The sequence below is a fragment of the Calypte anna genome, chromosome 1, assembly GCF_003957555.1.
Source record: "Calypte anna isolate BGI_N300 chromosome 1, bCalAnn1_v1.p, whole genome shotgun sequence".
Taxonomy (NCBI): Eukaryota; Metazoa; Chordata; class Aves; order Apodiformes; family Trochilidae; genus Calypte; species Calypte anna.
The window spans coordinates 22,788,062-22,805,121 of NC_044244.1; the positions used below are offsets into that span (position 1 = coordinate 22,788,062).

General features: G+C 43.0%; 1 protein-coding gene across 1 annotated transcript; it reads right to left on the bottom strand.

Annotated features, from left to right (window-relative positions):
• Nucleotides 1-413: 413 nt before the first annotated feature.
• WNT16 (Wnt family member 16) lies at nucleotides 414-12,627 on the bottom strand. Its single transcript, XM_030461103.1, has 4 exons — nucleotides 12,221-12,627; nucleotides 11,882-12,132; nucleotides 9,339-9,619; nucleotides 414-1,563 (listed from the first exon to the last, which is right to left on the bottom strand). Exons 1-4 carry the CDS (start codon nucleotides 12,304-12,306, stop codon nucleotides 1,099-1,101), a joined length of 1,083 nt encoding a protein of 360 aa, XP_030316963.1. The 5' UTR covers nucleotides 12,307-12,627; the 3' UTR covers nucleotides 414-1,098.
• Between the last annotated feature and the right edge of the window lie 4,433 nt (nucleotides 12,628-17,060).

Genomic DNA, 17,060 nt, shown 5'->3' on the forward strand with positions numbered 1-17,060 from the left:
AGGAGAAAATGTTAACAATAACACTTCAAATATTTTAGTGGTGTGAGCCAATCCATGAATTACATTGTGCATTGAACTTACTTAGGATACAGTAGCCTAACAAAAAGTTCTAGCTGCTGCTCCTATAAGAGAAAAGTGATGTTTTAAAAAATCATTCACTTTATGGCAGTTTTCTTTGGGCTGAGTCTTGTATGGTTAATTGTGAAAACAATGGTGAACCACCAGTCAGATAGTGGAACACTGGTGGTTATTGCATAGAGGCCAAAAGCGAGATGAGCAGCTGACTTGCAAACTGTGCGTTCAGATACTGAGGAAATGCTTGCAAAGGACTTTACTTCCTTCAAATATCAAACTATATTTCTTTCTGTCCTTCCTCAGACCTTTGTGTGCTTGAGAGCCAACTTAAAAAAAAATCCCACAGTTGCTATTTGGTACACAGTTCTCATTGTACTCCAGCCCCTCTGCTCCATACACAGCTTGCTTCATGCCGATGGACTGCCCAGGCCTCTGCAGTCACCCACATGTCTCAGTACCAGATGCTTCTCTGCACATTACACAGAAAACAGCTTTCAGAGTGATCACTAAGCTAATGCTTCATGGACAACAGCACATTTCTCCTATCTTTTGTTATTCTGCAAAACCTGCAGAAATGAACCATCTGCTGGGTGATCTAGTCCCTGCACTAAAAATACAGACACAAAGATTGTATCTAATATGTCTCTACATGACCTCTCAACTCTTTTGTCACTGACTAATTGAGTTCTAGAATTTTCTCCGCTGGGCCTACTGACCACATGGATCTTCAGGATGCTGTGGCTGTTAAAAACCTGGGAAATCTAGTGTCTGTCCCTGGTCATGGTTACATGTTCAAATGTGCCACCAGAAGCCCTGTTTTGTTGTTTCAGCTGTCTCTGCATGCAGGCTGCTGCTCACTTGGTTGCTCTTTCATACTCCAAATGCCTGGAGTGCCCTTTGTTTGGCAGTCCCCGTTCTCACTGAGGCTGATCCCCTGCAATCCCCCTTGGTAAGAGTAATTACTGTCCTGCTTTGGGCAGCAATCAGTGCAGAATGGCTTTGCCGTGTTTCCTGTACTTCATCTTATTTGCAGGTGTGCACATCGGTCATGGTCTCGCATCTCCGGCAGCGCACGTAGCAGCACCAGACAAACTTGCATTCACACCTTTCCACGTGCCTGACAACGTGGGTGTTGTACCCACGCCCACAGCAGAGGAGGTTACAGCCATCAGGTCCCTCCGAAGTGCGGTTACATTCTCTCCCCTGCGTGCCAGGGATGCCCAATTTTTGGTCTTCAACACAATAATTGGGGGATTTGTTCACATAGAGCAGATCTTCTTTCCCAATTGGTATTTTTCTCTGGCTTTTCTCTTTCCTGCGCAGCTTTTTTTTCAGTCTGTCTGATATCTGTATGCTGTTTTCATACTTATCTTTTAAAAACCAGCCAACCTTTTCAAAGGAAGACATTGTTTTCCAACAAGTTTTCACAGCGCAGGACCCAGAGACACCATGACATCGGCAATCCACTGACATCAGCTTTGCTACAGCCTGAAAGCAAAGGGACAACAACATTTGGATGTGGTCTTTCATTCAGTGGGAATACTGCCTGATAGCAGTAACAGAGGTCTCCAAGTATTTAATATTACAGCTGCCATTGCCATTTCAGTGATGGAGAAGCAAGAGCACAGGTGGATATGTGTTAAGAGTCAGCTTTCCAACTCTGGACCATCAGTACAGGAAGCCTGATCTTCAGAAGTGCTCTGCATTTGTGCTTTGCAATGGTGATCATGTAGCAATATTAAATCACAATAATGAAAGTTTGTATTCCTGGCTGGCTTTTCATTCTGGAGGATCCTAAATGCCTAAAAAGACATGCCCTGAGTCACTCCTCCCAGCACTGGAATGAAAATGGCTGTCACGGGGAAGAGGAGGGGAAGCAGGGATGGGGCAGGTAACAGCACACCTTACCTTGGAAGACACTTACAGGGCAGGCCTGTGCCATCTTTTCAGGGTGCCTTGAGGCTACCATCAAGATCACAAAGCATTCACAACACATTCTTTACTAATGCCATGGGAATGGCTTGAGGTCTCACAGCAGTGCCTGTGGGCCTAGTGTGGCTCAGCCTGGAGAGCACCACAGTGTACAGCCTGGGGGGGCCTTGGGGCACCTGGGTCAGGAGATCAGAAAGGTTCCTACATCTTTGAGCTCCTTGCAAAGTCTATCAAAGGAGCCACTACAGCTTTGCAGAGGTATTCTCACCTCAGGCATTCTGGAGTAAATCTCAAGTGCTTCTCATGGTTTGAACTCCGTTCTTATAATTTAGGCATATTAGTACTATCATGGTTGTCTCATGATTCCAGTTGCATAAATGGCTCTACTTAACACAAATTAATAGTTGCATTCGTATTACTTTTATAACTTTTAATGTATTATCAAATTTTCTACAGTTATTACTAACATTAAAATACTCTTAGATGTGCTACTTTTCCATGGCCACGCAGAAGTCAGCGCTGGGCTGAATAACAACTGTCTGACCAACAACAGGAATCTGCAGTCTGCATTAAGCTTTTGCAACACACAAGAATTTAAGTTCAGTTTATAGGAGATCAAGCCTCAAAAGAATGGAACATGTAAACAAGCAGTAACTTAGTAACTTTTTTATCTAACTCAAATAGTCAGCAGACAGTATGATACTTCCTTCTGGAATATCTAATAATCATAGTATAAAATTATACAATTAGACTTGTGACACATCTTACATTAGGGTTTGGAAAAGTGCACAGAAAAATCATGTGCAGACACAGCAAAAGGACAAGATACCATAATTTTTGTTTTGTTTGGGTTTACTTTCCTGTTATAGTACTCTGGAGCCATCCTGTAGAGTCATACAGGCTTTTGGTTTATGGTATGGAAATCTTATGTTGCTATCCTCCATTTTAATAACCTTTCCTCTCATAGTTAGCTTCCACAATCAAGGTAATTTGGAACTTACCCTATAGCCCCCACAAATATTAATTGCTATCAAACTGTGTGTTTCTCAAACTGTCTAAGGGAATAAATAAACAGGAGATAAATCTATCTAACACTCTCCTGTGGTTTCCCCTAGGAAAGCAGTTTCATTTTTGAAATTCATATTCCTAAGCCTTGGTTTTGCAGTGAGAATAGAACCCTGCAATCCTGACAAGACCTACTGACCCTATGCAAGATCAGAAATTAACTCAGGTCCCAGATTTCTTACTTGTAGCTCATTCAACCTCAGAGCTGGTCAAGGTATGGAACAGCTACAATGAGTTGTTTCTACCCTGGCTGTTAAACTGGGATTTTTTTATCATGGTGACTGTGGTAACTGAAATTTGGGATGAGCCCACTGTAGTTAAATCCATTGATTTCCGTGGGTTTTGAGGCCTCCTGGTACCTTCTGCCACAAAGATATGGAGGAAAGCCGTAGCTGGTATTTGCATATAACTCTACAGATATTATTAAAAATACTCAGGACTAAAAAGTGGTTGCTTGGACTCACATCTTTGGGGAATGAACAAGACATATTTGTAGGTAGAGATTACTACAGAGCATCCAAAGAACCATCAGCAAGAATGAGCAGGTTTATGCCCTGACCTAGAACAGCCATTAGCCTTTGCAAACTGAACCTGGTAAAATGATGCACCAGTACATGAGGTATTTCCAAGTGCTGTAGATTGCTTTGGAATTGGAGGCTTTTTCCTTCTCTCAGCAGAAATAATATTGCAGCAAGTTGACCCTCACCCTGGAGCACACAGGCATTTTCAGTGGCAAATCAAAAGGCAGTAATTCTTGCAGGTACCAATCTTCTCTCTTTCATGGGCAGGCTAGTTTCTGTTTTATAGACAGACTTGACCTTGGGCTCCTATCCCAAAAATCTATCAATAAGGAAATCACTGGGTAGTCAGAACATGTGTCATTAAGATGTGACAGTGATTGAGGCAGATGAGAATTTGAAATCCAAGGACAGAAAATCTTTGTTAGAATACAGATAACCTAATAGAATGTCAAGGAAAAGAGAAATATTTGAAACATTTTATCAAAAGATAGATTTTACACACAATTTACAAACAGAAGGCAAAATAGAATTGGAAAATAGTATTTTCTAATCTCTAGTGGTTAGTTATTGGTATCCAAGCAAATGACAAAAATCTGGAAGTAGTTTGAACTATAAGTTTGTACTATAAGTTTTACAGCGTTACAGATCTAATCCTTGCTTTCATTGCAGTATGGCAGGGTACTAAGGGAGAAACATTAGGGGAAAAATATACAGTTTGGTGGGGGGAAAAAGTGTCTGTCCAAGTCTGCTAGAATTAGGCATAGTAAAATCTGTATTAGTCAAAAGGATCCAGAAACTGTCAAGTGAAGCACTAGACATGTCTGCTGGGTGCTAAGGGTGACTGACTTCCATGTGGACAAGTAGTCCAGTAGATGACACTCAGTCTTCCTCTGAAGATGAATTAATGAACCCTAAAGGGAGACAGTTTCTAAACAGGGGCAGAAGCTGACATTGGAGCCTCAGGTTGGCAAAATAATATAAACATTCAGCATATATTAGCATTGCATGCATGAGCAGGTACAACTACAAGTGTGACTGAATGTTGAAGCACTGAGAACATTTGTGCTTTTATTTGGTGTTGTTCAGGATTCTAACAGGAAACTTCTATGCTGTCTGTTTTAGAATGATTTATGGTGTTATCATAATTGTACATGACCTCAGGCTATTGCTTCCCAGCTGCTAGGATGGGCAAGGTTTCTGGTTGGACTCCAACATGTTTTGGGTTGCCTCAGCTGCCAGCACAGGGAGCTGACATATGGATTTGATGCAGCCTTCTGGTGGGACATGACTGCAACACACACCAGTGTCCTAGCAGAGAGTTACTGGGATGCACAGAGACACTGGGAACCTGACCTCCAGACTGACTTCACCACCAGTGCTCAATTTCACACCTGTATTCATGATGTTGTTATTTGTGAAAGTGTGAGAGGACTCTCCCTAAGGAACAAAATTTCAGAGGATCTCTGTTACTCACAGAAACACAGTGCATAGATGTGTCTCTGTGCAAGTTGAGATAAGTTTTTAGTTTTCTAGGAGTGGTCATGAAACCAAGTGACTGCTTGTGGGAAATGATCAGTGTGGAACTGAGCTGAATTCACCAGTGTTGTGTTCAGCCACAAACCCATCTGAGCAACTTTTCTTGCCCCTTCTGCCACTCACTGCCCTCAGCCCTGGTTGTATTAGTGCAACAAGAGTGCAGGAATCAGTGATGAACTGGATACAGTGATGAACACTGCTCTGTGTTAAAAATTAACCCAAAAAAAAAAAAAAAAAAAAAAAAAAAAAAAAAAAAAGGATTTTTAAACTGCTTCCTTTCATTTACCCAATGCAATTAACAGAGGGAGTGGTGTGCAGTGGGAATGTGTGACTGGAACAGCTGGGCAGAAAGCAGAGACTGGTTAGCAGCAAAGGAGAACGTGAGTGGAATCATAGTTTATATACCCCTTAATGCCTGTTAATGCTTAATATCACCAAGCTAAGGTCTCTGTTTGCAAGCACTGTTCTTAGCCTTGAGACAGGGGCTGCCAGAACTTGTCTTGCAATGGAAGCCAATGCCAGTAATCAAACAACCTAATTTAAGCCATGGGTAGAACAAATAGGACTATTTATGAAGAGAAGCACAGCTCCTACCTGAGGTACAGCACTTAAGAATAATTGCAGAGAGTTGGTGCGTCTGCCATCAACCTACAAATATCAGTGGAAATAAACTATCTGATGAGCCATGTTATTTCACTGTAAAAACACAAGTTCTGCTGACCAAATAAATTTCCACAAGTGGAAAACTGAGAAGTCCACCAGCAAAAAAAATACTCAGATGATAACAGTACGAAGTGCCTGACTCCCCTCACCCTTTTATATAAGGAGCAGAGATGCCCAGCTCACAAATACACATCTAAGCACACTGAACATTACAATGCTAAAATATGATTAATATTTGAACTATGATAGAAGATCTTCTGAGGTTCAGGTTAGTAGCCTAAACAGTGGACAACTCAGTCAAAGGATCCTTACAGAGTTTAAAATTGATATATCTTGGATTTTGCTATGAGATGTAGAAATGTATAACAGCATTTTGTACCGAAATGGTAAAGGAGCAAGAGAATTCTGCACATACCAGTTCCATGAGTAACTCCAAACAAACACGGAAGTTTTGTCCCTGTATGACTGCTCTTGCAAGACAGAGAACCAGGATCATGATAGTATTTATTACAAAAGGCCATAAGGTACCAAAATGTATTGCAAAACATCCTTCGTGTAAGACCCAAAACATGCAGAGCAACACTTTGCAGCATCTCTTAGTTAAAGATTTTGAAACTACAAAAAAGAAGAGTTCTATTAAAATTTACTTCAGCCAATATTGCTTCTTGAAATCCCATTTACCAGCAATAAACATTCTTCACTCTGGACAGTGTTCAAAATATTTGCTTTATCCTGCAGTTGGCCATTAAGTTACAACATATTTATGCATGGAAGCTGACTAAATACTCTGCATATTTTCTTCAGAGATAATGAGGAACAAATATGCTACTCATACAAAAATCAGCAAAATAAGGGTCTTTTGGCCTTTCAGGCTTGCAGTCGACTTTTATTTATTTATTTATTTATTTATTTATTTTATTTTTATTTAGAAACAAAACAAATCAATGAAACCACAGTGCCCTGGAGAAGGAATGAACTTATGTATCATGCACCAAATAAACCTGTGACCATGTATTTTGACAGCCTTGTTGGAAAGGTCACAATAAGGAAAAGTCTGAAAGTCTGAAAGGTCCTCAGGACCTAATGAATATTGCTGGGCAAGATTCTACCCCATTTCTGAAGACTGACAGCCTTCTCTAAAACTCTGGTTTCATGAAATTCTCTTAATGGAAAATCAAGGCTCACTTAACTACACCCTCCAAACTGCTTGAGAAATGTGTGTGCTTTTAAAGCTGAATGGTTCCTTGATGCCATTCACAGTGGCAAGATCCCAGGAAGATGTTCTGGCACACCTACAGCAATGAATGATGGAGTGCAAGGGTGGCACAAGAAGACCATAAGCAAACACTGTCACCAAAGACAAAAGGACAACAAAATTATGCTCCTGCTAACATAAAGGCAGAGAACATGGTACCAAAGAGAACTGTGCCACTGTCACCTAACCAAAAATCACATCTCTCTTTCTCTTTCAAGTGCCTCTAGAGTCTTGTAGTCTCCTCCCCTGCACTTTCACTGCCATTCTAATTTGAGAAAATGGCATTCTCTAATAACAAACACAAGTATTAGAATAAAAATTCATATCTGGACTGTATATTTGCAATCAGGAAATCAAAAGACATAATTGTCACAGAATCACAGAATTATCAGGGTTGGAAAGGACCTCTGAGATCATCAAGTCCAACCCTTAATCCACTGCCACTGCGGTTACCAGACCATGGCACTGAGTGCCACATCAGTCTCTTTTTAAAAATCTCCAGGAACAGAGAATCCACTATTTCCCTGGGTAGCCCATTTCAGTGCCTGATCACCCTCTCGGTAAAGAATTTTTTCCTAATATTTAACCTAAACCTCCCCTGGAAAAGCTTAAGTCCATTCCCTCTTGTCTTACTGGTAGCTACTTGGGAGAAGAGATGGATCCCCACCTGGCTCCAACCTCCTTTCAAGGAGTTGTAGAGAGTGATGAGGTCTCCCCTGAGCCTCCTCTTCTCCAGACTGAACACCCCCAGATCCCTCAGCCCTTCCTCACAGGACTTGTTCTGGATCCCTTCACAGCTTCGTGGCTCTTCCCTGGACCTGCTCCAGCACCTCAATCTCCTTCCTGAACTGAGGGCTCCAAGATTATTTGTGGAGATTATTATCTCCTCCCTTAACTATCTCTCTCTACAAAAGTCATAAATGAAACTTTGCTCTCTCCCTGAGGTAATAATCATTTAATCCTCTATTACTCTTACTATCTCCCACTAAAAAAAAAAAAACAACCAGTTTTCCTTGGAGATGATTTAGCTGACCAGAATCTGATTAAACTCACAGTAACTGTTATCAGCATCTACTTAGGTTTCAAGTTTCCTTCTTCAACTTCAGTTCTGAAAACACTTTATGTCCTTGAAAGATTTTCTGGCTTTTCAACTATATAACTTAATTAAATTAAATAACATATATCACCTTGTAAGCTGTAAAAGCTAGTTTAAATTAAAAAAGTTTGCAATAATACCATCATGTCTCTTAAGATGGCTTACTATGGCTATTCACTGTCTACAGTGGATTGGAAAGTTGCTTCAGGTAAAACCTATTAATGCTGCTTCTGGCTACAGGAAATTACTGAGTTATGACAGAGTCCATCAATATGTGTAGTCAAAAACCAGAAGGTCTCCATTTCTTTAGTTATAGCTGTGTCACTAAGCAGAACAGATTTAAAGCATTATGGGGCCAGGGAGAGTCATTAAACACTTAAAAAGGCAAGAACTCCAAAGTAAAGGAGAGAAAGTAATTTTGAAACAAGAACCAGAATCCCAGTCTCTGCCAGTCTGGATGTTAGCCCTAGGCATTAGATGACAGACTTACATCTCCCTACGTTTCTCCCTTTCCATTCCTATTTATCACCCTCTGCAGATCAGTACAGGAGGACTCAACATCACACACACCCCCTTCTACACACACATGTCCTCTGCAAGTGTAGGCTTCAAGTCCTTTGGGCTGAAGAAGAGTGATATGAAGCCAGTCTCCTCTTACATCTGTGATGAGTGCTCTAACCAGCAGTCTGCTTTAAAATAGAGGTGTCATTTCCATCCCACCTTTTAAAAGAAAAGGTTAACTATTGATTTTTTATCTGAATGATACTAGACCTGTGCTTCCAGCAGCAGACCCCAGACTGTGGATGGGTCATGATGCCTTGTGTCTGGTCTGCCTGCTCATTCAGTATTAGAGAGGAACGAAAACGCAGGTCATGAAAGTAACAGAATAATCTGTGAAAAAACGCCTAATGTAATTATGCTGCTGACAAGACTTTTTAAAATTTGCTACAGAATATCAAATATCTATTTAAGATAACTCTGATTAGCATTCAGGATCTAATTCCTAATTTGTGGAATTTATTTTAACGTAATTTGCTTTTTTAAAACCAGCCAGTTTCTACATGTTTGCTTTAGCGATGCTACTGCTCTTAGTGTCATCAGCCCCACCTACATTTACAAGAACAGACTTCGTTTGGCTGATGCCCCTTCATCAGTGAAGGTGCACAAGTGCTTGCTGTCTAATGGTGACACATACCTGCCTCCCAGCCTCGTTGTTGTGCAGGTTCATTGCCACCAGCCCGCTCTTGCCCGTTAGGTTCTTCACGGGCACATCCAGGAACTTTCTGCTGAAGGACATTCCGTAGTGGATATCATCCGAGCAGCCTCCCCAGTGCCAGCCCTCGCTGGCCGAGCCCCCGTGCCGCAGGTTCGTGTCGCAGGAGCACTCGGTGACGTTTCCCGCGCTGCAGGATCGCGTCACCGAGTGCACCAGGCCTGCAGAGGTCACCGCAGAGATGAACGCGGTCTCCTTCGTGCCTGCAAAGCAAGGCGTGAATGCTTTACTTCACAGCTCCCTCTGATCACCTCCCTGGCGGAGCTGTAGAAAGGGATTTTACAAGCCAGACTGTTATTGGAAGGGAACAGTTACAGGTTTAAAACTCGGCCTGTAGCTTGTTCAGAGCAGAGGATATTCACATAAAAGAAAAGAAAAGAAAAAAAAAAAAAAAAGAAAAAGAAGACTTCAGCGCCTCTTCATACGACCATGCTATTAATGATGCTGTTTCTGGCTTCTTGCACCATGTGATTTTTGGTAACTCCTTTCTAAATCTTGTGGAGAACTTTCTTTGCCACAGAATCTTTCAAGCCAACTAAGTTTAAAATAATAATAATAATAAAACCCCAAACCACACCCAGACCCCCTTATTCTCCACTCTGCTTTCGCCCATTCATATTCATCATATTAATTTGAAGAAGAAAAGGTTAGTTCAGATGTCGGAAGAGGAACTTGAAGCTGTCATGATCCCAGATTACTTTGGTACAGGGCCAGAACTTACCTCATGCTAAATTTAGCAAATCTTGAGGTTGGTCTAACTCACAAAGGTCACAAACAGCCCCAAGAATCTTAAAGCAGGCAGAAATTAGGATGGCACAAGAATGTTTAGGACATGTGCTTTTCTTAGAATAAGCTGGCCATGTATAAAAAAGCCTTTAACTGTTCCTATTATATCTCAAGAATCATGGAGGCATCTGTCTGGGCCCCCCAAGCCAATCCCATTTTCTGAGATTTCTGGTGAAATGGTGAACAATCTTTAAGCTGTGCCAAGCAAGTTATGCTTTCAAAGCACACTGAAAATCAATGCTTGGCCATTAACTGCAGCTAAAATTTCACTGCACTAATTTTCACTGCTGTAAAAACAGCTTCTTATTTCCAGTCTCCCAAGTTTCTGGTCATGGGCAGGGAAGTTCTTGACTGTTTCTCCTCGTTGTATTGTTAGTCTATGGTGCTGGTACCATCATAAAATGCTTCCATGGGAGATTTTAGTGAAACTTCATGGATTAGCAGTACCACACCTTCACATGCCCAGGAATAGTTCTTCCCAATAGACAGAAAAAGGATCACATAATAGACGTGGCTATATACAGCTGTACAAACTGTTCCCTGTTGTTTTTTTCCTTTTCCCTTTTGGAATATGCATCACTTTTTATTGTTCATGTTATGTTTTCACGATTAATGTTTAGGTTTTTTCACTGTAGTAGTATAAAGTGAGGAAAGCACAAATAAGGGACAAACTTTTTTTGGAGGGCCTTTTGCAAAACAATGGGGTAATGTTTTTAAACTAAAATAGGATTCAGACTAGATTTAAGTAAAAGTTTTTATGATGAGGGTAGTGAAATACCAGAACAGGTTTCCCAGAGCAGTTGAAGATGCCCCACCCCTGGAAATATTCGAGGTCAGCATGGACTGGGCTTTGAGCAACCTGATCTTGTTGAAGATGTCCCTAGTCACTGCAGGGGGGTTGGACTAGATGACCTTTAAAGGTCCCTCCCAACCCAAACTATTCCATGATTCTATGAATACGTAAGTTCACATCAATGGTTATGCTGAAATCATTGAGCTAAGTGCTCAAAAGAAACTTGCAGGATCAAGATCTTTGATAATGCTATTAACATGTCCCCATTTCAGTGTAAATTTCCACAAATCCATTATTAGTTCATGCAACAAAAGCAGCTGTTGTCTTGTGTCACTGCTTAACTGAGCACATATGGTAGTATCATAGAATGGTTTGCATTGGAAGGGACCTTAAAGATCACCCAGTTCCAACACCTCTGCCATGGGAAGGGCCACCTGATTTTAAGGTAGAAAACATCGCAGGTAGTGCTGCGAGCAGATTTTTTACTGCAATCAAGTCTCTTTTTCAAATACCATGTGTCATTACCCCACTCATTTAGTAATTATGACATAAGGGGATAAACCCAGCATCAGCTGAAGAAGAACATTTCAACACAGCTAAGTGGATCTGGTTTAACACACTGTCATCCATGGACATATTAAGCAAAAATTGCAAAAGGCAACAATAATTTTGGAAAGGCCACTTCAGGGTTTTTCTGCTCGGTGCATTTCGTGTACCTGGATCAGCCTCCCCGGGAGGGTGCGGTACCCGCCCACCACGACGGCTCTGCTCCCCTCGGCTCTGCCCCGTGGGACTCCCTCGAGAAGAGGAGAGCCAGGGAGCCCCGCTCCCCTTCCCTCCCCGTCGGGGCTGCTGCGGACGCATCCACGGTGGGGCGGACACTCACCGCTGCTGAGCTGGTGCCCGAAGGCCGCTGCCGGGACGGCGGGTCCGCGGCGGGCGGCGGGCTGCGGGCGGCAGTCCCAGCGTTCGTGTCGGAACTGGCTGCGGCATTCCTGGAGGCCCAGGCGCGCTCCCTCCCGGATGGCGGGCACAAGCTCCGGCTTCTCCTTGCAAAGGTCCTGCTGCCGGCGGCTCAGGGGAGGACTGGTGCAGCCCGGCTTCTCCGGCCCGTCGGCTGCAGCGATGCCCAGCCACCTGCAGAAGCAGTCCCCCCGTCAGCGCCGGGCCCCGGTACACCCGAGGGCCGCGGAGCCCTTCTTCCCTCCCGCGCCCGGCTACTCACATCCAGGTGCCGCCGGCGGCGGGGCAGAGGGCGAGCAGCAGCGCTGCCCGCAGCAGGCACGGCCCGAGAGGGGACCCGCGCCCCATGGCCGCCGCATCGAGCCCCGCAGCCCCGCCGCTGCCGCTGCCCGGATCCTGGGCAGCAGTGACCGAAGGGACCGGTGGCCGGTGCCGCCCCCTACTCGGTTCTCTTCTCCGCGAGGGTCAGGGGGCAGCCGGGGAAGTAAGCCTGGGCCGTCGGAGGGCTGTCCCGGGGAGGATGGGCTGGTGGGGAGGGCGGCAGAAGGGGAAGCATTGGAAGCGCTTAATTCCCTTCAAGGTGAGAAAGTTGAGTTTGACGTTTTTCCCCGGCTCCGACCCCGGCTCTGCCTCCTCTGGAAGCGCATTGGCCGTCCCGGGACCGGGGCGGGCCAGGGCGGGCCGGGCCGGGGCGCGGGGGGCTCCGCGACCTTCTGCACCGCTCCGCACTGCTCCGCACCTCACCGCACCGCATCGCACAGCCCGTCTGTTCTCCGGCCGGGACCGTCGCAGCTGCTCACCAGACACTCCACGGTGCTGCCCCTTTCCTTGGGTATGCGAAGAGCTGAGAGCGGCTGCGAGGGATGTTGGTGGAGGGTTCGGGTGCGACAGTGGGGCTGCGGGTGGAGACCTGCGGGTCTGCAGTGATTTCATCCACAGAAAGAAGAGAAGGGGCAAAATACTGATGCTAATAAGTCATAAACTTCCTCTCACTTTTTATTCGATTTTTCTCATGCTTGAGCAGTATTAACTAACTGGCTCCAAAATCAGCATCTGTATTCATTAAAACACACATGTCCACTCCTGTTAACTTCGGTGAGACCCTCTTATCAGCTGCTACTGCAATAATTTTTAGTTACTAATTTTACACATTAAAAGCCGTTGAGTCAGCTAGCACCTGATGAAGAGCTGGTGTTGGTACTCAAGTCCTCTTTGATCACAATATATTGCTGTGTCGTTCTGTTTAAGTAAAACACCTGCACTAAAAAATTAACCTGTGTGAAATGGCAGCTCTGTTAAGACTTGAGTTTGACACAGTTGTAAATTAGTGAAATAGCTCTTGTTGACTGACAACAGATCCAAGTGAGGAGCACAATCAATCATCTCAAATGACAGATGTACATTTTGAAGAGTACATGTTGAGAAATAATCACATAAATGTGTGTTCCCCTTGCTTTTCCCTCATTTTATATTTTAAGAGCATAGGCTGTGGTACATTTATGTCTATAAAATTATGTCTCCTTCCTACTTTGTCCTCATTTGCCTGCTATTAAAGGGTCTCCAAAGCATTGCCAGTTCTGGGTAGATGCCATGTGACCCCTATTTAAACCTTCTGATATGGCTTGTTTTCTCTGTTCTGAATTTTAGTCTGGAGAACATCTGCTTGTGGTTGAAGAGGAACTTAGTCCAGAGTTACGGAAATGGATGGAGAACGACATCAGAACACAGGGAACCAGCTATAAAACAGGCCTGAACCAGCCAAAACTCTGTGGATTGTGTCAGAGAATTATCTAATTATTCCAGGACCCATGGTTTGTTTTATCCTCATTGCTGCTTTCTGAGTCCACCTTTTAAAGTTATTTCAAAGCCCTCGTTTAGCAGCCATGTATTTCTTCTGTACTTTTTGATGTATTATAGACATTTATCTTCCACTCTGAAATTATTATTTTTCTGTTAGATGTTTTAACAGGGTTCTTCTCTGTGACTTGTTAGGGTCCTGATTATTTTTTTTTTCTAATTAGTATAGGGCCTTTGGTCCAAAATTCTTAAATGCAAATTTCTCTCTAGGAGCTTTAGAATCTGATGTTCTAATAATGTAAGATTTAAACTGGAAAAAGATTGACTTTAAAAATTCCAATCTATTTGTATCATATTTTATTTATGAGACATAAATAAACTGCCTATCTATTGTGTTTTAATATGTTTTGTCTACAATTTTTTGCTATGATAGCTATGAAGTAGTTAGAAAAACCCTTTGGTGGTGCACACTCATGCAAAGTGAAACAGCTGCAGTTCGTCAGCATTTATTTATGAAAAAAAAAATATCAGTTTTAAGGGACTTATTGAGCTCATCCTGTTCAACTTCTAGCAGTGATTTAAAGTTTGGATTACTATGTATTTACATCCTAATTCCTCATCTGCCTCTTTTCCCATCTCTTTACCATACAACCACTGTTCCCTTTCCCACAAACCCTGCATCTCAGCCCTGGCTATTGCAGCTTGGTTCCTCACAAGATCCCCCAGCTTCTGCCCTTCTGCCTCTCAGCTTCCCATCTGCCGTTTACACCATCTCTTGTCTTCATTCACCCAGCAATAGCCTCCCTTACTCCTCACATACAGGAGTGTTTCTATTATTATAGAGCTGTGCCTGCATGTATGTTGGTTGGCAACTAGGAAAGGAAGGACAAACAAATGACTTTACAAGCTATGTTACTTGCAAGCCTGCTAAACTCTTTATTTATTTCCTAAAGGGTTGCAAAAGGGACATGATATTTGGAAATAATGTGCTACCCACCAAAATTTATTGCAATTTTTCAAGCATTTCTAAAATTTCTAATTCAAATTCTCTGGTGCTTCAGAGCCCCCTATGTTAGAAGACCTTTAGCTCCACAGCAGACAGAAATGTGACCGTGATGCAGAGACAATGAACTAGAATCTGTGCCAAGACTCAGTGATCTAAATCTGCAATAAATTAGGGAAGATAAATTACACTTACTGCCTATCTTACTTTCTCTCATCAAGGTGGCTATTCATATTAGAACCCTACATTTTTCTATTTTAAGAAGACAATAAACTGTTGTTAAAAGAAAAAAAAAAAAAGAAGGAAATGTGTGTAAACTGAGTGGTATTTCCTGACTGGACTTTTACTAATTGATTATTTAATTATGATTAATGTGGTCTTGACTGAGTATATTACAGATAAATATATATATATATATATTTGATTCACTGTTAGACAAAGAAAACTAGTCTGTTGTGCAGAATGTCTGTGAATAAGCAGATTACTCAACAGATAACATGATTCAGAGATAGACCAAGTCTGTCTTTAAAAAGTTAATAGCTGGTGCTTTTACTCCAACCAGGATTTGACATCTTATTTACTAGATGCAACTACATACAAAGTTAACTTCTCCTAAACAAGGCACCATTTTTAAAGCTTCATTCAAATTACTTTCCATCTCTGCCCAGCAGAGACATGGAAAGATCAATACACCACAGCAGACTGCATTATTCCACCCCTACTGACTAATGGAGGCATTATTATCTTATTTTAAAAAACTGCAGAGAGATAAACCTGCCATTGAAACAGAAAAATCTCCAGTATTTTCTAAATCAAGTTATCTCCTCAGCTATGAAATGCAGTGTGTTTGGTGACCAAGCACACATTCTATCTTTCTAAATATAAATAATATACCAAATGTGGGTTTGATCCACAGTTTGGTGCCTATCAGCCCTGGGAACTGGGAATGTGCTGAGTCTTCTCCTTGAAGAAACTGGGACCAGGTCAGCATCAGGTGTCTCCATCAGGGTTTGTGTGTGCTGGCTGTGACAAGCTCACTCAGCTGCTTCCAGAGCTCATGTATGAGATGTCCCTTGAAGCAAACAAAAGGGCCACCACTGCCTGTCACCCACTCACTGGTTGGTGGCATGGCCAGTGCGGGGCAGGGCTCTCTGTGCACAGCTCTGCACACTGCCAGGGAATGGATAGTATGGTAATGCAGCATCTGCAAATCTAGGTTTGTGCCTTGGGAAACCCAACCCAGCCCATCCACCCCATGCCTCTTTTCTCTGCCCCCACACCTCCTTGGCCCACTGGCAGTGCTGCTGGCGTGAGCTACCTTGCTCCTGCAGTGGGGAAGGGAAGGGCTGGAGGCAACCTATGCTCACATCACACTCCCCAGCAAAATAGTGGTACCTGAGCAGAGCTGTTGCACTAGGAGAGCTGTGAGAGTGACACACCCTTAACAAGAAAGGACACCAGGAGACATGAAGTGAGAACCCAGACTTCAGGGCAGAGGTCTTTAACCACTTGGTATTGTGCCCCTTACTCTTCAGCATCCCTCTATGAGGTGACCTTATAGCAGCCTTCCAATGTCTCAATGTCCAAGAAAGCTGGGGTAGGGCTTTTTACAGGGGTGTATAGCCAGAGGACAAGGGGAAATCATGTCAAACTTGAAGAGGGGAGATTTAGGAAAAAATTCTTTCCTGTGAAGGTGGTGAGATGCTGGAACAGACTCCCCAAGGAAGCTGTGGCTGTCCCATCCCTAGAAGTGTTTAATGCTATGGCTGTTCTCAGTGTTATTTTCACTGTAGTATTTATAGCCAGAATGTACCCATGTCTATGGCAGATTTAGACCTGGCACACTGAGCTCCCAAATGACTGGGATGGCAATTAAAGAGCATCCAGTAACAAGATGGTGACAGTCAGAGACTTCTCAAACAGGCCTCAAAAACATGTAATGATTCCAAAGCTTCTCCTTAATGTTATCATTATAATAGCTACACAACACACTATATACAACAACATTTTCTATGATACAATGACATTATGATACATAACAAATTGAGAAGTAGGACCTAGAAGGCAAAGGAAAAGCAGACCTTCCACAGTCCTCCTGTTCCTTACCAAAACTCCAGAAGAAAGTTAGTTTAGCCTCCAAGTAAGTTTTCTGGACCCCATAAATCTATAGTTGCTGAAGCAACTGTTGTGTAGTTCTCATGACCAATGTCTATTGGTGTTGAGCTGTCAGAAAGTCAGGGCTGAGGAAGAGGGGACTCAGACTGACTTTGAAGTTTGCTGTTTCCCCTTATTACAAATCTGG